General features: G+C 41.9%; 1 protein-coding gene and 1 non-coding gene across 6 annotated transcripts in view; one reads left to right on the top strand and one right to left on the bottom strand.

Annotated features, from left to right (window-relative positions):
* DNA2 (DNA replication helicase/nuclease 2) overlaps positions 1 to 24396 on the bottom strand; it is a 53979-nt gene extending 29583 nt beyond the window's left edge. For 4 of the 5 annotated variants that reach the window (XM_009009829.5, XM_078345767.1, XM_078345768.1 and 1 more), the window contains exons 1-8: positions 24246 to 24396; positions 21857 to 22039; positions 19852 to 20035; positions 17117 to 17262; positions 10295 to 10426; positions 7722 to 7941; positions 2617 to 2734; positions 843 to 1005 (exon numbers count right to left, since the gene is read on the bottom strand). In XM_009009829.5, coding sequence (XP_009008077.2) covers positions 843 to 1005; positions 2617 to 2734; positions 7722 to 7941; positions 10295 to 10426; positions 17117 to 17262; positions 19852 to 20035; positions 21857 to 22039; positions 24246 to 24319 — 1220 coding nt within the window. In that variant the 5' untranslated portion in view covers positions 24320 to 24396. Of the gene's footprint in view, positions 1 to 842; positions 1006 to 2616; positions 2735 to 7721; positions 7942 to 10294; positions 10427 to 17116; positions 17263 to 19851; positions 20036 to 21814; positions 22040 to 24245 lie in introns of those variants that run through there. The other variant, XM_078345770.1, reaches the window with a different exon arrangement.
* Positions 1398 to 1504, top strand: LOC118146508 (U6 spliceosomal RNA). The gene has a single exon (XR_004732368.1). It is a non-coding gene; the product is annotated as a U6 spliceosomal RNA (small nuclear RNA).
* Positions 24397 to 25504: the final 1108 nt, after the last annotated feature.

Raw genomic sequence — 25504 nt, 5'->3', positions numbered from 1 at the left:
AGGAGCCAGGGGTTGCAGTGAGCCAAGCGACAGAGCGAGACTCTGTTTCAGGAAAAAAAAAAAGAAATTGAAGATGCCTTGAACTATCATTTAAGAAAACTTGTATTCAAAATGCCTACACAGGTTGAGCATCACTTTTCCAAAATGCTTGAGATTAGAAGTGTTTCTTATTTACTCAGATTTTTGAATACTTGCATTATATTGGTTAAAAATCAAAATCTGAAATCTGAAATCCTCCAATGAGCATTTTCTTTGAGCATCATGTCAGTGCTCAAAATGTTTCTGATTCAGGCCAGGTGTGGTGGCTCACACCTGCAATCCCAGCCCTTTGAAAGGCCAAGGCAGGTGGATCACTTGAGCCCAGGAGTTTCAGTCTATAGTGAGCTAAGATTGTACCACTGCACTTCAGCCTGGGCAACAAGCAAGACCCTGTTTCTAAAAACAAAACAAAAAACCTTTTGGATTTTTAGAGCATTTTAGATTTCGAGGTTTTGAACTTGGGATGCTCAAACTGTACTACATCTTTCATAAGCTGATTCCACTGTCCTAAAATTATTTCATTTCACAAAACTGAATGCAGCAAAGTTAAAATTATCAATTTTTGGAAAAACTTTTTAAAGCACTCTATTAATTTCTTATGGAAATAGGCTTCTTAGAAAATACGTACTGTGGTTTTTTTTTTTTCTATTCTCTTAATTTTAAAAATAATACACACAAAGGAAAATATAAAAGAAAAATAACTAAAATAATGTTATCAGTAGTGGACCAGCCACCAATATTAAATCATATTTAGTTGAGTTCACATTCAACTTGAAATAATGCCTTTGGAAGACAATATTTACCTGCTATAAAGAGCACAATTGCCCATTTGTGAACAATATTTACAAGTTTTCTCTTCCTCAATTATCTGTGGCAAAGAAGCAAGCTGTGTCTTCTGTCTAGTAGCAGATTTGCTAATACGGTGAAACAAAGAGAATGCCATTTGATTTCTCAGCTTTAATAATTCTATGAAAAAAAGGCAAATGTCTTTTTAAGAATTAAATAAAATTCATCATGTCTTTTTCATTATATATGTAAAACTTTCAGATTTAAAAACTTATTAGGGCTGGGGGCAGTGGCTTACACCTGTAATCCCACTTTGGGAGGCCGAAGCAGGCAGATCACGTGAGGTCAAGGGTTGGAGACTAGCCAGACCAACATGATGAAACCCCAACTCTACCAAAAATACAAATTAGCCAGGCGTGGTGGCGCATCCCTGTATTGCAGCTACTCAAGAGGCTGAGGCAGGGGGATTGCTTGAAACCAGGAGCAGAAGTTGCAGTGAGCCAAAATCAAGCCATTGCACTCCAGCCTGGGTAACAAGAGCGAAACTCTTTCTTGAGATAAACAAACAAACAGTGCTCGCTTGGGCAGCACATAGACTAAAATTGGAATGACACAGAGAAGATGAGCATGGCCCCCGTGCAAGGATGACATGCAAATTCATGAAGCATTCCATAAAAAAAAAAAAAAGAAAGGAAATAAACGAACAAACATTTTTAAAAGGAAAAACAGCATTCATATTTCCCACTATACTAGAATAACTTAACATTTTGGCATGTTTCCTTTAAGTTTTTTGTTCACTTGATAAATTCTTTAAACTACATATTTTATAACTAGCAAGCATTGTGAAGTTGGTATTAGCTCAATGCTGAGAGAAAATACAGCTATGTAGAATTTATTTCTTTAATATAAGATAGAAAGTTTGAAATAAATTTTGCATAATAAAATTTTAAAAGATTAATAATGTTTTCCACTATAATTTTGAGTGTCTTATCAAAATATACTTTCAATTTTGAGTATATTATCAAACTTCTTTTTTAAAAATGCCACTATGGTGAGGTGCAGTGGCTCATGCCTATAATCCCAGCACTTTCAGAGGCCAGGGCAGGCAGATCACTTGAGGCCAGAAGTTCAAGACCAGTCTGGTCAACATGGCAAAACCCCATCTCTACTAAAAATATAATTAGCCAGCCATGGTGGCACATGACTGTAATCCCAGCTACTAAGGAGATTGAGAAAGGAGAATAGTTTCAATCCAGGAGGTGGAGGCTGCAGTGAGCTGAGATTCTGCCACTGCACTCCAGCCTGGGCAACAGAGTGAGACTCTGTCTCAAAAATCAAAAACAAAAAAACACACACAAAACAGCAACAACAAAAAGCCCACAGGCTGCGAACTTTGGGAGGCCGAAGTGGGCAGATCACCTGAGGTCGGGAGTTTGAGACCAGCCTGATCAACATAGAGAAACCCTGTTTCTACTAAGAATACAAAATTAGGCGGGTGTGGTGGCGAATGCCTGTAATCCCAGCTACTCGAGAGGCTGAGGCAGGAGAATCACTTGAACCCGGGAGGCGGAGGTTACAGTGAGCCCAGATCACACCACTGCACTCCAGCCCGGGCAATAATAGCGAAACTCTGTCTTTAAAAAAAAACAAAACAAACAAACAAAAAAAACCATAGCTACAAAGTACAACCTAGTAAGTACTGTGAGTAGATTGTCAGGTGTAAATATGTATGACCAGAAGCTGAAGTGGGAGGTGGGGCAAAGAAGCAAAGCTAAAAGAAAACAGCTCAACCTCTTCTATCTAGATGGTTGGCAGGCACAGGGTACATCTGACCAGTCTTGAGGTAGAGAAGCAAGCCAGCCTCTGGATCAGTTCTTCTCTCTTGGCTTAGCAGAGTGTACAGAACAACCTGTGTAAACATTGACATTTGCTCAAACAAAATTATAACTTCTTGTATTTCCCTACATTTTCTTGCAACCAAAACATAATTTTTAAGTCAAAAGACCAATAAAGGTATTTCTATTTAAAAAGTAACAAGGTTGCCCATCGATGATAGACTGAAAACAAAAAAATAAAATAAATATAAATAAAAAGGAACATGGGCCAAATGAGTAAAGATAACACAAAAAATTTAATGTCAAACGTTTAATCCAGGCCAGGCATGGTGGCTGACACCTGTAATCTCAACACTTTGGGAGGCCAAGACAGGAGGATCCCTTGAGCCCAGGAGTTAAAGACCAGCCTGGGCAATACAGTGAGACAAACTGATGGTCATTTTGTTAAATAAAAAAAGCCAGATACAGATAACTTTGTATGTTCTTATTTACCTGTGGGAGCAAAAAAATTAACAACTGAACTCATGGATAGTAGAAGGTTGGTTACCAGAGGCTGGGAACGGTTGTGAGGGTGGTGGGGGAGAAGTGGGGATGGTTAATGGGTACCAAAAAAAAGTTAGACGGAATGAATAAGACCTAGTATTTGCTACCACAACAGAGTGACTATAGTATAGTGAAATATAATTTAACTATGCATTTTCAAATAACTAAGGAGTATAACTGGGTTATTTGTAACAAAAACCTTTGAGGGGATCGTATTGCATGCCTGTATTAAAATACCTTATGTAACCCACTAAATACCCACACCTGACCTCAGATGATCCACCTGCCTCGGCCTCCCAAACTGCTGGGATTACAGGCGTGAGCCACCATGCCAGGCCAATTTCCTCATTTTTTTCAATACAAGAATTACTATTTTATTCTTAAAATTTTCTTGCACTTCTTGCAAAAATAAAACCTCCAATTGAACAAAGTAAAATACAGTAATATTCTTTGCCTTGAAGGCATGGCAAATTAGAGCAGCAATGTCAATGAACAAAGGTCTTGGGGGAAAAAAAGTCTTGGAATCTAAATCACTTAAGATACTGAAATGCTTTTATTTCTTTTTTTAGAGACGGAATCTTGATCTGTCACACCTAGGCTGAAGTGCAGTAGCACAATCTGAGCTCACTGCAACCTCTGCCTCCCTGGATCGAGCAATTCTCCTGCCTCAGCCTCCCTAGTAGCTGGGACTGCAGGTACGGGACACCATGCTGGGCTAATTTTTTTTTCTTTTTTTTTTTTTTGTAGTCGCGATGGCGTTTCACAACATTGGCCAGGCTGGTCTCAAACTCTTGACCTCAAGTAAACCTCCCAAAGTGCTGGGATTACAGACATAAGCCACCACACCTGGCCTTGAAATGCTTTTAGATTTCTCTCCTGTTTAGCATTATAAAGTGATTTCATTCAAACTTGTGATTTTTAAAAATCAAGTAAAAAATTTTCAGTCTCATATACACAAAACACCTTTCTTCTGACCTTTGACTTCAAAAACACCCTTCTTCTATTGGCATAATTTTTCTTCGTCAAGAGGGTTTTAACTTAGCCAAGTCTTTAAGTTTGAAATTTCAGTCATTTCTGTATTACCAAAGTAAAAAAGTTCAACTCTTTAAAAAGCGGGAATGTTTTCTTCCACATCCAACATCTCCAGAAAACCCAATAATAGGTGAAGCAAAGTTACCCTACTTTTCATTCCCAAACTGTAAAGCTCTTGTGAAAACCTTCAGTGTGGCTGGGTACAGTAGCTCACACCTGTAATTCCAGCACTTTGGAAGGCCAAGGCGGGGCGGATTGAGACCAGCCTGGCTAACATGGTGAAACCCCATCTCTACTAAAAATACAAAAACATTAGCTGGGCGTGGTGGCGCACACCTGTAATCCCAGCTATTCAGGAAGCTGAGGCAGGAGAATCGCCTCAACCGGGGAGGCAGAGGTTGCAGTGAGCAGAGATGATGTCACTGCACTCCAGCCTGGGTCAGAGAGGGAGACTCCATTTCAAAAAAAAAAAAAAACAAAAAACCCTTCGATGTTTGGTAAACAATTAATAGCAAAAGGCTGGCATGGTGGCTCACGCCTGTAAACCCAACACGTTGGGAGGCTGAGGTGGGAGGATGATGTGAGGTCACGAGTGTGAGACTAGGCTGGATAATATGGCAAAACCCCATCTCTACAAAAAATACAAAAATTAGGCATAGTGGTGTGCACCTCTAGTCCCAGCTACTTGGGAGGCTGAGGTGGGAGGATGGCTTGAGTCCGGGAGGTGGAGGTTCCAGAGCTAAGATCAAGTCACTGCACTCCAGCCTAGGTGACAGAGTCAAACCTTGTCTCAAACAAAGAAAAAAGCAAGAAATACTTTTTTCTTTTTTTGAGATGGAGTCTCTCACGGTCACCCAGGCTGCCCAGGCTGGAATTAAGTGGCGAAACCTCAGCTCACTGCAACCTCTGCCTTCCAGAATTCTCCCGCCTCAGCTTCCCAAGTTGCTGGGATCATAAGCATCTGCTGCCACACCTGGCTAATTTTTGTATTTTTAGTGGAGACAGGGTTTCACCATTGGCCAGGCTGATCTCAAACTCCTGACTTCAGGAGAAACACCTGCCTTAGCCTACGTGGGTTAAAGGAGTCAGCCACCTCACCCAGCCTCCAAGAAAGATTTAATAAAGCATGACTCTTTAATATCTAATTATATAAGTCAGTATTTTGAACCTTATTTTATATAAAATATATTCAAATAATATGCAAAATTGTAAGGGCAATGGAAATTTAAGTTATACTATAAACTCTATGTTGTTTTATTATTTATTTTCTTAGTAATTATATCACAAAAATATAATAATGTTACTATCTTTTAGTTCTATCTTTGCTGATTTAAAAACTTCTATAGGCCAGGCTTGGTGGCTCATGCCTGTAATCCTAGCACTTTGTGAGACCAAGGCAGGTGGAATGCCTGAGCTCAGGAGTTCAAGACCAGCCTGGGCAAATCAATAAAATCCTGTCTCTACTAAAATACAAAAAAAAATAGGCCGGGCGCAGTGGCTCAAGCCTGTAATCCCAGCACTTTGGGAGGCCAAGGTGGGTGGATCACGAGGTCAAGAGATCGAGACCATCCTGGTCAACATGGTGAAACCCCGTCTCTACTAAAATTACAAAAAAATTAGCTGGACATGGTGGCGCAGGCCTGTAATCCCAGCTACTTGGAAGGCTGAGGCAGGAGAATTGGCTGAACCCAGGAGGCGGAGGTTGCGGTGAGCTGAGATCACGCCATTGCACTCCAGCCTGGGTAACAAGAGCGAAACTCCGTCTCAAAAAAAATAAAATAAATAAAATAACCTGGGCACAGTGTCATACGCCTGTAGTTCCAGCCACTCAGGAGGCTGAGACAGGAGAATCACTTGAATTGGGGAGGTGGAGTTTGCAATAAACTAAGATCATGCCCCTGCACTCCAGCCTGGGTGACAGAGCAAGACTCTGTCTCAAAACAAATAAATAAATAAAAGCTATGAAAACATCCTGCAGATTGCCAATGTAGAGAGGGGCAGAGGGGATGACAATAATCAGAAAATAAAACACAATTTAGTGTTAGTTGATTTGTCAAATCACTATAATTAATGTAAACTAAAAATAATTTTGAAGGACAACAGGAAATTGTTTATCAAAGAAAAATATGAATTTTTTTAATCTTTGTTTTTTTAAAAGATGGACTCTCACTCTGTCACCCAGGCTGGAGTGCAATGGTGCAATCTCAGCTCACTGCAACCTCTGCCTCCTAGATACAGGGGATTCTCCTGCCTCAGCCTCAGGGATTACAAGTACATGCCACCATGCACAGCTAGTTTTTGTATTTTTAGTAAAGATAGGGTTTCACCATTTTGGCCAGGCTGGTCTCAAATTCCTGAAGTTCCTCCCAAAGTGCTGGGATTACAGGCGTGAGCCACCATGTCTGACCCCAAATAAATTTTAAAACTTGAATTTAACATAATGGTAAGACAGGTATCTGTATTTCATCTCAGATAAAAATCAATATAATCACATAAAGGTTGGAAATAAAAGAATGAATTTACATCGATGTTTTCTGAAGACCATCCTAAGTGAATGTTATATGAAAAAATAGTTCCATGGTAAAAACTTTAATAGAGTACACTGCAAAATCTTCAGATACACTTGGTTTCTCCAATTAACCAAGCATTCTTTTTCTTTTTTTTTTTTTTTGAGACAGTCTCACTCTGTTGCTCAGGCTGAAGTGGAGTGCAGTGGCAAAATCTCAGTTCACTGCAACTTCCGCCTCCCAGGTTCAAGCAATTCTCATGCCTCAGCCTCCCAAGTGGCTGGGATGAACAGGCATGTGCCATTACATCTGACTAGTTTTTGTATTTTTAATAGAGACAGGGTTTTGCCATGTTGTCTGGGCTGGTCTTGAATTCCTGATCTCAGATGAAGTGCTGGGATTACAGGCGTGAGCCACCGCACCCAGCCTTTTCTTTTGAGTCGGATTCTTGTTCTGTTGCCCAGGCTAAAGTGCTGTGGTACAATCACAGCTCACTGAAGCCTCAACCTTCTGGGCTAAAGCTATCCTCCAGCCTCAGACTCCTGAGTAGCTATGACTACAGGTGTGTACCACCATGCCTGGATAATTTTTTTTGTTTTTTTGTAGAGATGAGGTCTTGCTATGTTGCCCAAGCTGGTATTGAACTCCTGGGCTCAAATGACCCTCCCAACACCATGCAAGGCCAATCATTATTTTTCTTAGGATCATCTGCTTAGACTTGTTTGGCAGCCCAAATTTGGCAACATTGGATTACAATTAAGCTGTTATATTACTTTGTTGATAGACATTTCTACTGTAGCATGTATGCATTTACAAAACAAGCTGAGTACCCTAAATGTATTGTAAATGAAAAAGTACATGAAACTGAAATACAAATGACCTAAATTGAACCAAAATATACAAAGCAGACTGTATCTTTAAAAATATTAAACAATTAGAAAAAAAAAGTATTAAACAATTTTCTTATTAAAATTTATACCTGACTACGGTGTTCAATAGAATTTGATTCTTTGCCAGTTTTAAGTTCCAATGGCATTATCTTGTATTTTGTTTTACACCCTCGATGTATTTTCACACCAACTGTAACGTCTATTTTGCCCTTCAATCCAAACCTAGGGGACCAAATGCTTTCTTCAATATCCACTGATTTCACGACTTCAATGTTACATGTTGAATTATCCTTGTTATTATCACTTGGCCTAAAAAAAAAAAAAAGCACAAAAACACTTAATTAGAACACTTAGCTCTTTTCCATCTGGTCAGGAGTTTAAGACCATCCTGACCAACATGGAGAAACCCCATCTCTACAAAAAATACAAAATTAGCCAGGTGTGGTGGTGCATGCTTGTAATTGCAGCTACTTGGAAGGCTGAGGCAGAATTGCTTGAACCCAGGAAGCAGAGTTTGCAGTAAGCCGAGATCAAGCCATTGCACCGCAGCCTGGGCGACAGAGCAAGACTCTGTCTCAAAGAAGAAAAAAAAAAGAAAAAGAAAATACATATCTACATATAAAAAATAGCCTATCTTATAATAATGAAAATAAAATTTTCTATTCACTGGTTTCTTTTTTGTCAAGGAAAGATACTTAGGACCATAAATATCTTTCAAAAAAAAGGAAAGGATATAAAAACCCTCAATGGCTTCCTATCTCATCAGAGCAGTAGCCAAGTCCTGACCAGGATGAAGCCCCAGAAAAACTACTGCTGCTTTTCTCCTACTGCACTTTGCTCCAGCCATCACACCGGCTCCCTGAGATGTTGTACACATGGCTAGTATCACTTAAGGTCAGGAGTTCGAGACCAGCCTGGCCAATAAGGCAAAACCCCATCTCTAATAAAAATACAAAAATTGGCCGGGCACAGTGGCTCACGCCTGTAATCCCACCACTTTGGGAGGCCGAGGCTGGTAGATCACAAGGTCAAGAGATTGAGACCATCCTGGTCAACATAGTGAAACCCCGTCTCTACTAAAAAAAAAAAAAATACAAAAATTAGCTGGGCATGGTGGCGTGTACCTATAATCCCAGCTACTCAGGAGGCTGAGGCAGGAGAATTGTCTGAACCCAGAAAGTGGAGGTTGCGGTGGGCCGAGATCATGCCATTGCACTCCAGCCTGGGTAACAAGAGCGAAACTCCGTCTCAAAAAAAAAAAAAAATACAAAAATTAGCCGGGTATGGTGGTGCATGCCTATAATCCCAGCTACTCAGGAGGTTGAGGCAGAATTGCCTAAACCCGGGAGGCAGAGGTTGCAGTAAGCAGAGATCACACCATTGTACTCCAGCCTGGGCAACAGAACAAGACTCCTGTCTCAAAAAAAAAAAAAAAAAAAAAGGAATCACATGAAAAAAATTAGGACCCCCAAAATATTTATAAATTGATTGCTTTATAAGAAAATATACGCTGGAGCCGGGCACGGTGGCTCAAGCCTGTAATCCCAGCACTTTGGGAGGCCAAGGCGGGTGGATCACGAGGTCAAGAGATCGAGAACATCCTGGTCAACATGGTGAAACCCTGTCTCTACTAAAAATACAAAAAATTAGCTGGGCATGGTGGTGCATGCCTGTAATCCCAGATATTCAGGAGGCTGAGGCAGGAGAATTGCCTGAACCCAGGAGGTGGAGGTTGTGGTGAGCTGAGATCGCGCCATTGCACTCCAGCCTGAGTAACAAGAGCAAAATTCCATCTCATTAAAAAAAGAAAATACAGGCTGCAAATGGTCTCTCATGCCCATAATCCCAGCACTTTGGGAGACCGAAGTGGAGGGATCACCTGAGGTCAGGAATTCGAGACCAGGCTGGCCAACATGATGAAACATTGTCCTACTAAAAATACAAAAAATTAGCCAGGCATGGTGGTGGGTCCCTGTAATCTCAGCTACTTGGGACACTGAGGAAGAAGAACTGCTTGAACCCAGAAGGTAGAGGTAGAGTAAGCTGAGATCATGCTATTGCACTTCAGCCTGGGCAACAGAGCAAAACTCTTTCTTAAAAAAGCATAAAAGAATGAAAAAGAAAGTACATATCTTCATATTAAAAATAGGCTATATTTGGGGCCGGGCACGGTGGCTCACACCTATAATCCTAGCACTTTGGGAGGCCGAGGCGGGTGGATCACGAGGTCAAGAGATCGAGACCATCCTGGTCAACATGGTGAAACCCTGTCTCTACTAAAAATACAAAAATCAGCTGGGCATGGTGGCGCGGGCCTGTAGTCCCAGCTACTCGGGAGGCTGAGGCAGGAGAATTGCTTGAACCCAGGAGGCGGAAGTTGCAGTGAGCCGAGATCGCACCATTGCACTCCAGCCTAGGTAACAAGAGCAAAACTCCGGTCTCATTAAAAAAAAAAAAAGGCTATCTTTAGTAATGAAAATAAAATTTTCTGTTCACTGGGCTCTTTTTTGTCATAGAAAGATACGTAGGACCATAATTTATAAAATAAGCAAGCAAAAAGGCTAATTGTAATGCTCAATCTTTTAAAAACTTTGATTCAACACCCAGAATAGCATCCTGGTCTAAAAATATGAAGACTATATAAACAAAATGTGTTTCTTACAGAGAAAGCTGCATCTGAGGGAAGTCAGTCGAACTGTTCTTATGCATATAATCTCCTGCCCATTTACAAAATGCAGGAAGGTAGTCCTCTACTTCTTGTTTTATTTCATCTTGATTTAGATTTAAGCGGTACCTGCCAAAAATGTGATAGTAAATATGAAAGTATAAATATGAGAAAAAGTAAATGGGGACAAAAGCATACAAATAAGCAACACAACTATTCGTCAGCCAATAAATGGATAAACCAAATGTGGCACACTCCACACAATCCAATATTATTCAGCTATAAACAGGAAGGGAATTCTGACATATGCTACAACATGGAATAACCTTCTGGACATTATGCTAAATGAAACAGGCCAGTCATAAAAGGACTAATATTCATATGAGATACCTACGGTAGTCAAAATCATAGATACAGAAAGTAGAATGGAGGTTGCAAGAGGCAGGGAGAAGGAAAGAAATAGGGGGTTATTGTTTCAAGGGTACAGAGCTTCAGTTTGGAAAGATGCAAAGAGTTCTGGAGATAGATGGAGTGATGGCTGTACAACAAGGTGAATGTACTTTGCCTCTGAAATGTACCTTAAAAATGGTTAACATGAGTTGGGCAAGGTGGCTAATGTCTGTAATCCCAGCATTTTGGGAGGCTGAGGCAGGTGGATCAGTTGGGGTCACGTTGGTCACCAGCCTAACCAACATGGTGAAACCCCGTCTCTACGTAAAAACACAAAAATTAGCCAGGCCTGGTGGCTCATGCATATAATCCCAGCTACTAGGGAAGCTGAGGCAGGAAAATCAATTGAACCCAGGAGGCGGAGGTTGCAGTGAGCCGAGATCATGCCATTGTATTCCAGCCTGGGCAAGAGAGCAAGATTCTGTCTCAACAACGACAAAAAATGAATATACATTTTAATTTCAAATAAATTAATAAACATCTCAGTTTTGACTTCTATTAATAGTAATTAATCATAGATATAGCCCACATAAGCAAAAGCTCTTTACAGTCCTTAATAATTTTTTAGCATAAAGGGGTCCTGAGAGCAAAAAGTTTTAAGAACTGCTGTTACAGACTTCCCCTCCTAGGATGATTATTCCAGTTCCTTCTTTATATTTAAGCTCCCCAATCTTAATAATTAGGGTGGTAGAAGCATATCAGTTTGTATGTCAGATCACACCTAGGACTAAATCCTAACTGCACTAACCAGATGTATGACTAAGGTTAGTGTTAATTAAGCCCGTTTCCTCATCTGTAAGGAGAAGATGATAACTACCTTACAAAGTTAGTCTGAGGATTAAATAGAACATTGTATGTAAAGCACTTAGCTGATGGTAAGAACTCATTAAGATATAGGCTGGGCGCAGTGGCTCACACCTGTAATCCCAGCCCTTTGGGAGGTCAAGGCAGGCAGATCACTTGAGGTCAGGAGTTTGAGACCAGCCTGGTCAACACACTGAAACTCCATCTCTACTAAAAATACAAAAAAAATTAGTGGGACATAGTGGCGCACACCTGTAATCCCACCTACTCGGGAGGCTGAGGCAGGAGAATCGCTTGAACCCAGGAGGCAGAGGTTGCAGTGAGCTGAGATCACACTACTGCACTGCAACTTGGGCAACAGAGGGAGATTCAGAAAGGGAAAAAAAATTATTGAGGTATAAAAGACCATGATGATAACAACAAAGACAGTGCTGACTATAGATCAGCACCATTCCCAGTGCTTCGTATGAATAAATGCCTTCAATCTTCATTGTAACTCTCTGAGAGAGGTGCTATTATTGTCATCTCCATCTTCTGGCTGGAGAAACTAAAACATAGAAAATAAGGCCAGGCGGGCTCCCACCTGTAATCCCAGCATTTTGGAAGGCCAAGGCAGGTGGATCACCTGAGGTCAGGACTTCAAGACCAGCCTGGCCAACACTGTAAAACCTGGTCTCTACTAAAAATACAAAAATTAGCTGGGCATATTGGTGCACTGTAGTCCCAGCTACTAAGGAGTCTGAGGCTTGAACCTGGGAGGTGGAGGCTGCAGTGAGCCGAGTTTGCATGATCACACTCCAGCCTGGGCAACAAGAGCAAATCTCCATCTCAAAAATATAAAATAAATAAAATTTTTTAAAAATTAAAGAAAAATACAAAAATTAGTTGGGTATAGTGGCACACACCTGTAATTCCAACTACTCAGGAGGCTGAGGCATGATAATCACTTGAACCCTAGAAGCAGAGGTTGTAGTGAGCCAAGATCATGCCACTGAGCTCCAGCCTGAGCAACAGAGTGGAGACTCTGTCTCAAAGAAAAAAGAAGTTATATTACTTCCAAAGAATACACAGCTCTAGACCTGCAACTTGAGTTTTTTTTTTTTAAATGAAGTCTCACTCTGTCACCCAGACAGGAGTGCAGCGGTGCAATCTCGGCTCACTGCAACCTCCGCCTCCTGAGTTCAAGCGATTCTTCTGCCTCTAGATCTGCAACTTGAGTTCTTAACCCTTATGATGCTTCCTTCTATACTATGCTATCAAAACTCACTGCCATTATTCTCCCTGCAGGCCTGAGTTCATTTGAGTATAAGCATAGCCTCCTACAATCTGCAAATTTCTTTTAAAAGATAACAGTTTATAATTTTTCTCACATGCTTAAGGGGATACCATAATAACACATTCATCAGACATGGAGACTTCAGGATACTACATATTTACCTTATAACTGTGCAGTATTTCTACACCAAATTTAATAAGCTGTTACTTTCCTATATTTCTGCCACATTCAGTGTACCACTGACAGAGCAGAGAGTTGTGTCAGCCCTCTGGGAGAGCCAGTCCAATAGAAAAGACAAAATTAGCAATGCTAGCTCTGCCAAAATTATCTTACACAAAATAGCCACCTCAGGTTAAAAGAGAAGCTGAAATTCCTCAAGCCAGGAAGCCACTGCTAATACCAAAGCACCCAAAGAGATGTACAGAAACACACAGACTACTCAAGGTAAAGGTTATGCTTGTAAAAGGCTGTTTGAAATCAGGCAGCCTCTAATTAAAAATGATGTAGATGAGCATCTGGTCACACAAGGTCTCATATACCGCCAGTAGAAATGTAAACTGGGACAATGTCTATACAGAGCAATTTGGTAATATGTATTGAAATTTTAGACCAGGCATGGTGGCTCACGACTATAATCCCAGCACTTTGGGAGGCCAAGGAGGGTGGATCACTTGAGGTTAGGAGTTCAAGATCAGCCTTGCCAACATGGTGAAACCCTGTCTTCACTAAAAATACAAAAAAATTAGTCGGGCCTGGTAGCATGTGCCTGTAATTCCAGCTACTCAGGAGGCTGTGGTGGGAGAATGGCTTGAACCGGAGAGGTGGAAGTTGCAGTGAGCCAATATTGTGCCACTGCACTCTAGCCTGGGTGACAGAGCAAGACTCTGTCTCAAAAAATAATAATAAATTTTAAATGCACCCAGACTTAGGCCTCCAGAATGTACTTAAAAAAGAAAAAAAAAAGAAATGTGACTGGGCGTGGTGGCTCATGGCTGTAATCCCAGCACTTTGGGAGGCTGAGGCGAGTGGATCACTTGAGGTCAGGAGTTTGAGACCAGCCTGACCAACTTGGAGAAACCCTCTCTCTACTACAAATACAAAATTAGCTGTGGTGTGGTGTGGTGTGGTGGCACATGCCTGTAATCCCAGTTACCCAGGAGGCTGAGGCAAGAGAATCACTTGAACCCAGGAGCCAGAGGTTGCACTGAGCCGAGATCCTGCCATTGCACTCCAGCCTGGGCAAAAAGAAGGAAACTCCATCTCAAAAAAGAAAACAATTAAAAAAATAAAAAAATAAATGCACCCAGACTGAATCCTGTATTGAAGGGAAAAAAATTCTATAAAGGACATTATTAGACACTTGGTAAAACTGAAAATGTGGACAGTAGATCAAATAAAAGTATTATATCAGTGTTACATGTGGTTATGTAAAATAAAATTCTTGGCCAGATAGAGTGGCACACACCTATAATCTCAGAACCTTGGGAGGCTAAGGCAGGTAAATCCTTGAGCCCACGAGTTGGAGACCAGCCTGGCCAACATGGCGAAACCTCATCTCTACAAAAAATTCAAAAAATTAACCAGGCATGGTGGTGAGCAACTGTAGTCCCAGCTACTTGGGAGGATGAGGCATAAGAATCACTTGAACCCAGGAAGGGGACGTTGCACTGAGCTGAGATCACTTGGGTGAACTCTAGCTTGGGTGACAGAGTAAAACTCCATCTCAAAGAGAGTTTTTTTTTTGAGGGGGTGGGCGGGGACAGAGTCTCGCTCTGCGGCCCAGGCTGGACGGCAATAGCACGATTTTGGCTAACCACAAGCTCCGCCTCCCAGGTTCAAGTGATTCTCCTGCCTCAGCCTCCCAAGTAGCTGGGATTACAAGCACCCAGCACCACACCCGGCTAATTTTTGTATCTTTAGTAGAGACGGGGTTTCACCATGTTGGTCAGGCTGGTCTTGAATTCCTGACCTTGTGATTCGCCCGCCTCGGCCTCCCAAAGTGCTGGGATTACGGACGTGAGCCACTTCACCCGGCCTAAGAGTAGATTTTAAGAGCTCTCACCACAAAAATAAAATGTATGTAAGGCAATACATATGTTAATCAGCTTGATTGAGCCATTCCAGTATATAAATATTTCAAAACATGTGGTTCAAGATCATATATAGACCAGGCATGCTGGCTCATGCCTGTAATCCGGGCACTTTGGAATGCCGAGGTGGGCAGGTCACCTGAGGTCAGAAGTTCGAGACCAGCCTGGCCAACATGGTGAAACCCCATCTCTACTGAAAATACAAAAATTAGCTGGGCGTGGTGGTTGGTGCCTGTAATCCCAGCTACTCGGGAGGCTGAGGCAACAGAATTGCTTGAACCCGGGAGGCAAAGGTTGCAGTGAGCTGAAATTGTGCCATTGCACTCCTGCCTGGCCACGAGAGTGAAACTCCATCTCAAAAAAAAAAAAAAGGGCTGGGCGCAGTGGCTCATGCCTATAATTCCAGCACTTTGGGAGGCCGAGGCGGGTGGATCACGATGTCAAGAGATCAAGACCATCCTGGTCAACGAGGTGAAACCCCGACTCTACTAAAAATACAAAAAATTAGCTGGGCATGGTGGCACGTGCCTGTAATCCCAGCTACTCGGGAGGGTGAGGCAGGAGAACTGCCTGAACCCAGAAGGTGGAGGTTGAGGTGAGCCGAGATCATGCCATTGCACTCCAGTCTGGGCAACAACAGCGAAACTCCGTCTCAAAAGAAAGAATAAAATATACCCACAAATTATCTGATTCTCCCCTCAAAATAGGCTACCTAAGTCATCTACCCTTTAGGGAGAGTTGGACTTAAGTGACTTGCATCTAACAAGTTAAAAAAAAAAACTAAGTGACAATGTACAGTCAAATACTAGGCTGTAAAATGCATTGTGGCTTCTCTCTTGCTCTCTTTCTTGGTCCATTCCATCCGGAGGAAGCAGCTGCTATGTCACAAGGACTCATCTAGCAGCTCCATGGAGAGGAACCGAAACTTCCTGCCAACACGTGAGTGAGTGAACCATCTTGGAAGCAGAGCCTCCCACCCAAATCCAGTCTTCAAATGACTGCAGCCCCACATAAAAGACCCACCTGGAAGAACCACAAAGCTAAGTAAGCCACTTTCCAATTTCCAACTACAGAAACTGAGATAACATATATTTGTCATTTTAAGCCACTAAGTTTTGCTATAATTTGTTTCACGGCAATAGATAATCAATATAATACATAACCGATTACACATTACTATATGCTGATTAGGGTCTCATAAAAAAGGCAAACGTTTGAAATGCAAAGTGGCAAATAAGGAGATAAGTGAAACTCAATGAACAAATCCAAAACTTTCTTAAATCCATCTATTGATGTTTTGATTGCCATGCTGTGTGGCCATGAGCAAGTTGCAACTTCTCTGTGCTTGTTCCTTGATTTACAAACAAGCTGCTATCAGGTTGCATAAGATGTCTAAAAGCACTTAACACAGTACCTGACATATGCCAGGGTTCAAAAATATTTTTAGGGCCAGGCATGGTGGCTCATGCCTGTAATCCCAGCACTTTGGGAGGCCGAAGCAGGAGGATCACATGGTCAGGAGATCGAGACCATCCTGGCCAACATGATGAAACCCCATCTCTACTAAAAATGCAAAAATTCGCTGAGCATGGAGGTGCACATCTGTAATCCCAGCCACTTGGGAGGCTGAGGCAGGAGAATAGCTTGAACCTGGGAGGCAGAGGTCATAGCAAGCTGAGATTATGCCACTATACTCCAGCTTGAGCGACGGAGTGAGATTTCATCTCAAAACAAGACAAAACAAAACAAAACACTGAAAAAAGCAGGCCAGGCATGGTTGCATGTACCTCAGGAGGCTGAGGTGAGGAGAAACACACGAGCCCTCTGGTTTGAGTATAGCCTGGACAACATAGCAAGACCCCCATCTCCCACCACCAAAAAACTGTAAAGCTGCACTAATTCTCAGTATATCACACTGTTTCTAGAACTAATGCAAAAAAGTTATTTATACATTCTCTGAAAGTAGTTAAGGAACCTGCAATGCATATGCACAGAATATTTAGGTATTTTTACCCAAAAAATTCCTGTTGGGCAATTTCAGAAACCCTTCATAGAGTTCCAGTAGTATACTGGAACTGTGAAATCTGCATTCTACATTATACTAATTTATATTGGATAGTCTAATATATAAATACTTTATCGTTTCTAGAACAGAAGTTATATAATAAAATTATACCAGCAGTTCTTATAACTACTTACATTTCCTTCAAATGCCTTATTTCCTGAATTGTTTGAAAAGCAAGTTCTTGTAGCTTTTCTGGAGCAAAGCTATTACTTATTGCTTTTTGAAATACCTCATGGAGAACCGTACCAATCAGCATTTGGCGTGTGGCTGGCTCAGAGCTCTATAAAAACAAATCACATAATTTATTTCACAGCATATTAACAGACACAATTATATATTTACTACCCAATCTACTAAACCACCATAGCCAAAATGCAGTGGTAAGACAAATGCCAAAATATTAAACAATTTTTTTTCTGGTGGGAGGAATTATATCACTTTCTTCTATTCAGAATTATCTGAATTAATGTATGAATTACTTTTTTTTTCCTTTTTTTTTTAACTGAGTCTGGCTCTGTCACCCAGGCTGAAGCATAGTGGCATGATCTCAGCTCACTGCAACCTTCACCTCCCAGGTTCAAATGATTCTCATGCCTCAACCTCCTGAGTAGCTGGAATTACAGGTATGTGCCAACTTTTTTTTTTGGATTTTTAGTAGAGACAGGGTTTCACCATGTTGGTCAGGCTGAGTATGAGTTACTTTTAAAATCAACATTCTCCATTTTGAAAAAAATTAAGACAACAAATATTTAAAACTTCAAAATATTCTCAAATAATTAATATTTTTCAAGTATTGTTCTCTTAACTTGAAAATCCACCCAATAGAAAAGTCAATAGACTGGGCACAGTGGCTCAGGCCTGTAATCCCAGTACTTTCGGAGGCCGAGGAAGGCAGATCATGAGGTCAAGAAATCGAGACCATCCTGGCCAGCATGGTGAAACCCTGTCTCTAGTAAAAATACAAAAAAATTTGCTGGGCGTGGTGGCGCATGCCTATAGTCCCAGCTACTCGGGAGGCTGAAGCAGAATAGCTTGAACCCAGCAGGCATAGGTTGCAGTGAGCAGAGTTGACACCACTGTACTCCAGCCGGACGACAGAGTGAGACTCCATCTCAAAAATAATAAAAAATAAAAAGCCAGCGCAGTGGCTCATGCTTGTAATCCCAGCACTTTCGGAGGCTGAGTCAGGTGGATCACTTGAGGCAGAAGTTGTGGTGAGCCTAGATCGCACCATTGCACTCCAGCCTGGGCAACAAGAGTGAAATTCTGTCTTAAAAAAAAAAAAAAGTCAGTAAAGACATACATAGATGATAAACTCATGTAAGCAAAAGATACCATTCAAGGCCAGGCATTGTGGCTCACACCTGTAATCCCAGCACTTTGGGAGGCCGAGGCGGGCAGATCATTTGAGGTCAGGACTTCAAGTTCAGCCTGACCAACATGGTGAAACCCCGTCTCTATTAAAAATACAAAAACTAGCTGGGCGTGGTGGTCCGAGCCTATAATCCCAGATACTCAGGAGGCTAAGGCAGGAGAATCACTTGAACCTAGGAGGCGGAGGTTGTGGTGAGCCTAGATCACGCCAATGCATTCCACCCTAGGTGACAGCAAGACTCCGTCTTTAAAAAAAAAGAGATACCATTTAAACCTACTTAGCAGTAATGTTTGGGAAGAAAAAAATTTTTTTTTACCTACAGTAGACATTTTTGGCAAGAAATTTTTCTTCACTCAGAAAGAAATAGTACTCCATATCCTAATTAACCCTTCTATTAGCCTAGACATCTCTGTTGAAGCTAACAAAAAAACTAGATGAAGTTCACCAAAATATTCAGCAGAAATTTTAAAAATTAAATGACAGAGGAACTTTCTGTACTATTTTTCAAGTTCTATATGAGTCAAAAATTTTATTTAAAAAAAAAAAAGATTTTTACAACTTAATATTCAGGCGGAGTACAGTGGCTCATGCCTATAGTCCCGGCTACTCAGCAGGTTGAGGTGGGAAGATTACTTGAGCCTGGGAGGTCAAGGCTTCAGTGACTCACTGCACTCCAGCCTGGGTGACACAGTGAGACTATGTCTCAAAATGAAATAAAATAAAACTGCATGTTTCAAGAAAAATAAATAAAAACCTGGGTATTGGGTACATGGGAGTTTATTACAATCATCTCTTTGTATGTTTGAAATAGCCCAAAATACATTTTGTTTGTTTTGAGACAGAGTCTTGCTCTGTAACCCAGGTTGGAATGCAGTGGCATGATCTCAGCTCACTGCAACCTCTGTCTCCCGGGTTCAAGTGATTCTCCTGTCTCAGCCTCCTGAGTACCTGGAATTACAGGTGCACATTACCACACCCAGCTGATTTTTATATTTTTAGTAGAGGTGGGGTTTCACCATGTTGGCCAGGCTGGTTTCGAACTCTGCCCACCTCAGCCTCCCAAAGTGCTGAGATTATAGGCATGAGCCACCACGCCTAGCCCTAAAATACATTTTTTAGAAGAGACTTCTAAAAATGTGGACGTTTAGTGGGAATTACATGAAGCCAAGTTTGGAATTGTCTAGGTGTGTTTAAATTTAAAACTTTATCATTTAAATTATTTTTCTATTATAATTATTTATTTTATTAAGCCCTAAACAAGACTCACAGGACTCAGGAAGCTGGCCTTTAATCTCAGCACTGCCACTTCATTGTTACCTGACTATGGGTAAGTCGCTTAACCTCTCTGAGCCCATTTTCCTCATCTATAAAATGCAGCTGATTAATACCATTTATTTTTTAGGGCTGGTGGGAGGATTAAGTGAAATAAGAAATGTAACAGTACTCTGTAAACTCTCAGACCCTGCAGAAATATTAACTGTTACTATTATTTACCCTAAAAGTTTCGCTCAGGACAGCTCTTCTCATACATCGAATACTACTGGCTATGCTTGTGCCAGAAATCAGCATGTCTGGATACAAAATCAAATATCCAAAATCTTTATCTATTATCCAAGTATCAGATGTGCACTCTCCCTCCAAATGAATGATATCTCCTGGCTCTACTGATACAGAACACCTGAAAATAAAGCAAAGTTAAAGTGTAAATACATTGTTTAGGTTCCTACATTTAAACATACTAGGCACTGGGCACAGTGGCTCACGCCTGTTATCCCAGCACTTTGGGAGGCCAAGGTGGGCGGATCACAAGGTCAGGAGTGCAAAACCAGCCTGGCCAACATGGTGAAACCCCGTTTCTACTAAAAATACAAAGATTAACTGGGTGTGGTGGCATGTGCCTGTAATCCCAGCTACTCGGGAGGCTGAGGCAGGAGAATCACTTAAACCCAGGAGATACAGGTTGCAGTGAGCCGAGACTGTGCCACTGCACTCCAGCCTGGGTGACACACTGAGACTCCATCTCAAAAAATATGTATATATACTATATATGATATATGATAGTATATATATATATCGGAGGCGTCAAAAAAAAAATAAATGAGTATTTTACCTGAAGAAGAAAAAAATCATTTCTAAATTTCTGGATCTTAAAAAATATTCACATACCAGGATACTGTCTTCTTTTTTTTTTTTTGAGACAGTCTTGCTCTGTCGCCTAGGCTGGAGTGTAACGGTGGGATCTTGGCTCACTGCAACCTCTACCTCCTGGGTTCAAGTGATTCTCCCTGACTCAGCCTCCTGAGTAGCTGGGATTACAGGTGCATGCCACCACACCCAGCTAATTTTTGTAGTTTTAGTAGAGACAGGATTTCACCAAGTTGGCCAGGCTGGTCTCGAACTCCTGACTCAGGTGATCCACCTGCCTCGTCCTCCCAAAGTGCTGAGATTACAGGCATGAGCCACCATGCCCAGACTAGGATACAGTTTTCTAAATCAACTCCTAGTTACTCTACTCCTTTCTTTTTTCTTTTTTTTTTTTTGAGACGGAGTTTTGCTCATCACCCAGGCTGGAGTGCAATGGCGCGATCTCGGCTCACCGCAACCTCCGCCTCCTGGGTTCAGGCAATTCTCCTGCCTCAGCCTCCTGAGTAGCTGGGATTACAGGCACGCACCACCATGCCCAGCTAATTTTTTGTATTTTTAGTAGAGACGGGGTTTCACCATGTTGACCAGGATGGTCTCGATCTCTTGACCTCGTGATCCACCCGCCTCGGCCTCCCAAAGTCCTGGGATTACAGGTGTGAGCCACCGCGCCCAGCCTCCACTCTACTCCTTTCGACGTGTCAAACACATGTGAGAAAACTCAAAGATCTTCTATAAATCCCAAAAAGAAAAATGACTTAGTGACAGCAAGGTCTACTGCAAAAGCTATCAAACCTTTGCTAATGTAATACATAGCTCCAATTATGAATTGGGCTGTTTTAATAATTAATTTTGTCTTAAGACTTATAGGAAATCTACAGCTTCTACAAGGCTTGAAGCATGAAGCCAAACCCAGTGTAGCAATAATAAAATCATATTGAACTAACAGTCTAGACCAAAGAGCCAAAGTTAGACCTCTAGCTTTTTTGCAACTACCTCACATATCACACTTCAAGTAGAAAAATCTAAGGCCTAAGAATGTTCATATGTTTTAATTAATTTTGCTCTTAGTTAAAACTAACATGAGTTTAAACTGCAATCTTAGAATGTACTGGGAAATAGGAAGCACTCATGTACTTTGTAAATGATTTTCAAATGACAACCAAAGTCAATTTTTGGAATATGAGACTTGAGATACAAGAGTAATAGATACAAGTTTCATGCAGAATTAGGCTAGGATAAAATCTACTCTCTTTTAAACAATTAAGTTATAGTAACAGTCACAGAAGCCATTTGATAAGTTTTATGATGGTACCCTTAAGACTCAAATTGGTGCTCCAAGTTGCATAAAAATTACCAGTCGTTCCTAAGGATGCATAGTTCTTTATTTTCTAGCGACTGCGAAGCAGTGATGACCAGGTGCTTTTCACAGTTTCCCTCTTTGTTCTGTACAGTATTGACTGCCAACACCAGGTACCGGTTATCCATTCCTCGGCTCAGAACCGTTCTAGGAAAGGAAGCTACCACTTTCTTCTGAAATCTAAAGCACACACATACAAAATTATTTGAGCACAACCATGAAATAAGAAGCCATCCAATCTGTTTTATCTACAAACCAATTTTCCAGTTTTCTAGGTTTCTTTCTTCTGAAAACCTATTGCAATGACATTTAGCCAAAATAGGTAAAATTAATAGAGCAAAAACACAGAAGAATTCCTATTATAAAAACTTCCCTGTCAGTGTACTTTATTCATCCGTTGCTGAAAAAAAAAAAAAAAAAAAAAAATTCTAAAAAAAGAAAAAAAAGCTTCCCAAAAGTAATGCTATTTAAAATACGCTCATGGGATGAGATTTTCTATTTTAATTTCTGTAAGGAGTTCTGTAGGACACCAATGCAATAAGGATTAAGAATAAACTGGAAGCCCAGCATGATGGTGCACGCCTATAGTCCCAGCTACTCAAGAGGCTGAGGTGCCTGAGTGCAGGAGTTTGAGGCTGCAGTGAGATATGATCATGCCACTGCACCCCTTCCTGAGCAACTGAAAAAGATCCCGTTTCTGGGGGGTAAAAAGGAAAAAAAGAAGAAAGTATAAATTGGATAATATTAAACAAGAAATTTCTACCACTGGTGCAAACCTTCCCAAAGTACAAATAAAAGCAGATGTGTTGGACATGATCCTTTTTGTAAATATGAGACTCATGTTACGGAAAAGTGTAGTGTCCATGGTTTGCTGAATTTCTACCATGAGCCACAGAATTGTAATTAGAAATCATTTAGCCCAACCTACCAATGTAATGCCGGAAATCATTCGATAAAATCTCACTGGGGGCCGGGCGCGGTGGCTCACGCCTGTAATCCCAGCACTTTGGGAGGCCGAGGCGGGTGGATCACGAGGTCAAGAGATCAAGACCATCCTGGTCAACATGGTGAAACCCCATCTCTACTAAAAAAATACAAAAAAATTAGCTGGGCATGGTGGCGCGTGCCTGTAATCCCAGCTACTCAGGAGGCTGAGACAGGAGAATTGCCTGAACCCAGGAGGTGGAGGTTGCGGTGAGCCGAGATCGCACCACTGCACTCCAGCCTGGGTAACAAGAGCGAAACTCCGTCTCAAAAAAAAAAAGAAAAGAAAAAAGAAAACAGCCCTTCTCAGCCAGGCGCGGTGGCTCACGCCTGTAATCCCAGCACTTTGGGGGGGCCAAAGCAGGCCGATCACCTGAGTTCAGGAGTTCAAGACCAGCCTGACTCAACATGGTGAAAAGCTGCCTCTACTAAAAATACAAAATTTAGCCAGGCGTAGGCGGGCGCCTGTAATCCCAGCTATGTGGGAGGCTGAGGCAGGAGAATCGCTTGAACCCAGGAGGCAGAGGTTGCAGTGAGCCGAGATCGCGCCATTGCACTCCAGCCTGGGCTACAAAGCTCTGAGAGTCTGTCTCAAAAAAAAAAAAAAAAAAAAAACGGTAAAAAGAAAGCCCTTCTCCTATTAAGTAATATTAAGTAAACTTAAATCCTCTTAAATCTTCCTTGTTTGAGGGCGGCATCAGTGAGGGACCAAAGGAGGGTCTAGTGTCATTCATTACCTCTCCAGTGATAGACAACACCAAAGGCCTTTCACATTATCCTATAAGTTATCCTTTGTTACTGACTGTAGATTCTATAGTTTTGCAAACGCTTTACTCAAATACTCCACCTAGTCTCAGGCCATGAATTTCCCAAGATTGGCTATGATGCCTTAAAGATGTTTCTCAAAAGATATTTCTGATCAAAAGCCCAAACGCAAAAGTCCCTCAAGGCTAATTAACATTATTGCTATAATACTGAAAAAATTCCACATTACGACCGTGGTTAAATTCCTCTGATCATTATATACACCATGCTGAGTGTGCAGAGTTCTCCCAAGGATAAATTAATCCAACTAAAATCGAGGAAAGCCTAGGGCGGTTGCAATTTCCTATCATGAAGACATTTCAGTGGCTGAAACTCCCCAAATTAGGGAAAGTGGTGAATTTCAAGGGAAAGAATAAACTCCTGGGGGAGGGAGAGTCGAGGCTCTAGCTGAGTGTGGCCCTAAAGAACACCTTGAGACGCGGGCCCTGGCTCTGGAGACCCATTGGGTGCCCGGAGAGCTGCGCGGGGTCCATGGGCCCCGGGCCGGGTCAGACTGGGGCAGCGTGAGCGCCGCCTCTCCCGCTCCTTCTTTCAAATCTCCCGCTTTGTTCCCAAACCCTCCCCGCGGTCCGCTCACAGCTCCGCCGGCAGCGCAGCCTCCTCCCCAAAACTATTCTCCATCAGCAGCTCCAGTTCGTCCAGGGGCTCCATCCTGGACGCTGGGAGAGCAAACTGTAGTCAAGAAAACTGAAACCGGGTCGAAGCAGCAGACTCAAAGGGAAAGGGGCGCGAGTTTGCGCGCATCATGCGCATGCGCCAATCCACCGAGGTCAAATGACCTGCGCCTGGCCACCCCTCTCGCGCCGGCGCGTTCCACTTGGGGCGCCTGAGCAGTAGGGCGCTGATTCCCGCCTAAGCTCCCGTGCTTAGGACTGGGTATACAGGGAGTCTTCATATCTGACGCAGACTAAACGCTCCTGCCTTCTCTCTTTCCTCCAACCCGTGTCCGACACACGCTTAGTTTCAAGAGAACCACTTGTAGTTTCCCAAAACCAGGCATCCCTTGTTAGCCTTCAGAATTGTGCTCTCCCTGGAAAACAGCTTCTCCCCTTTTCTTCAGAAAATTCATTGAGAATATAGAAACTGTCAGAGAGGAACTCCTTGATCATGCCATGATTAAATCTACATAACTTTTTTTTCTTTTTTTTGAGACGGAGTCTCACTCTGTCACCCAGGCTGGAGTGCAGTGGCGAGATCTCGGCTCAGTGCAACTTCTGCCTGCTAGATTCAAGCAATTCTCCTGCCTCAACCTCCCAAGTAGCTGGGACTACAGGCACATGCTACCATGCCTGGCTAATTTTGCTATTTCTAGTATAAACGGGGTTTCACCATATTAGCCAGGCTGGTCTCGAACTCCTAACCTTGTGATTCGCCCACTTCGGCCTCCCAAAGTGCTGGGATTACAGGCTTGAGCAACTATGCACAGCAACATTCACTATTTCAGCATTAAGTATGATGCTAGCTGTAGGTTTTTTTAATGGATCCCTTTATCCAATGCTATATAAAAACAAAAGCAACACTAAGGAACACAACAAAACTCAAAAACTTGGTGGCTTACAGTAACAATCATTTATTTAGCTTATGAATCTGCAATTTAGGAAGGATTCTGTGGGTGAAGGCTTGTCTGTTCCACACAGCATTAGTAAGGGCTGAAAGATCTGATCTGAAGATGATTTACTCAGATGGCTAAAAAGTTGGTAATTCCTCTGTAGGGGCTGCTTGGCTCTCTCACAGCATAGTATCTGGATTCCAAGAGCAAGTGTTCCAAGACCATGTGGAACTTGTTTTAGCTTTATGACGTGGCTTTGCAAGTGACATAACATCACTTCCACGGTA

The sequence above is a fragment of the Callithrix jacchus genome, chromosome 12, assembly GCF_049354715.1.
Source record: "Callithrix jacchus isolate 240 chromosome 12, calJac240_pri, whole genome shotgun sequence".
Taxonomy (NCBI): domain Eukaryota; kingdom Metazoa; phylum Chordata; class Mammalia; order Primates; family Cebidae; genus Callithrix; species Callithrix jacchus.
The sequence above is the reverse complement of the archived record's forward strand: the minus strand, read 5'-3'. Positions and strand labels throughout refer to the sequence as shown.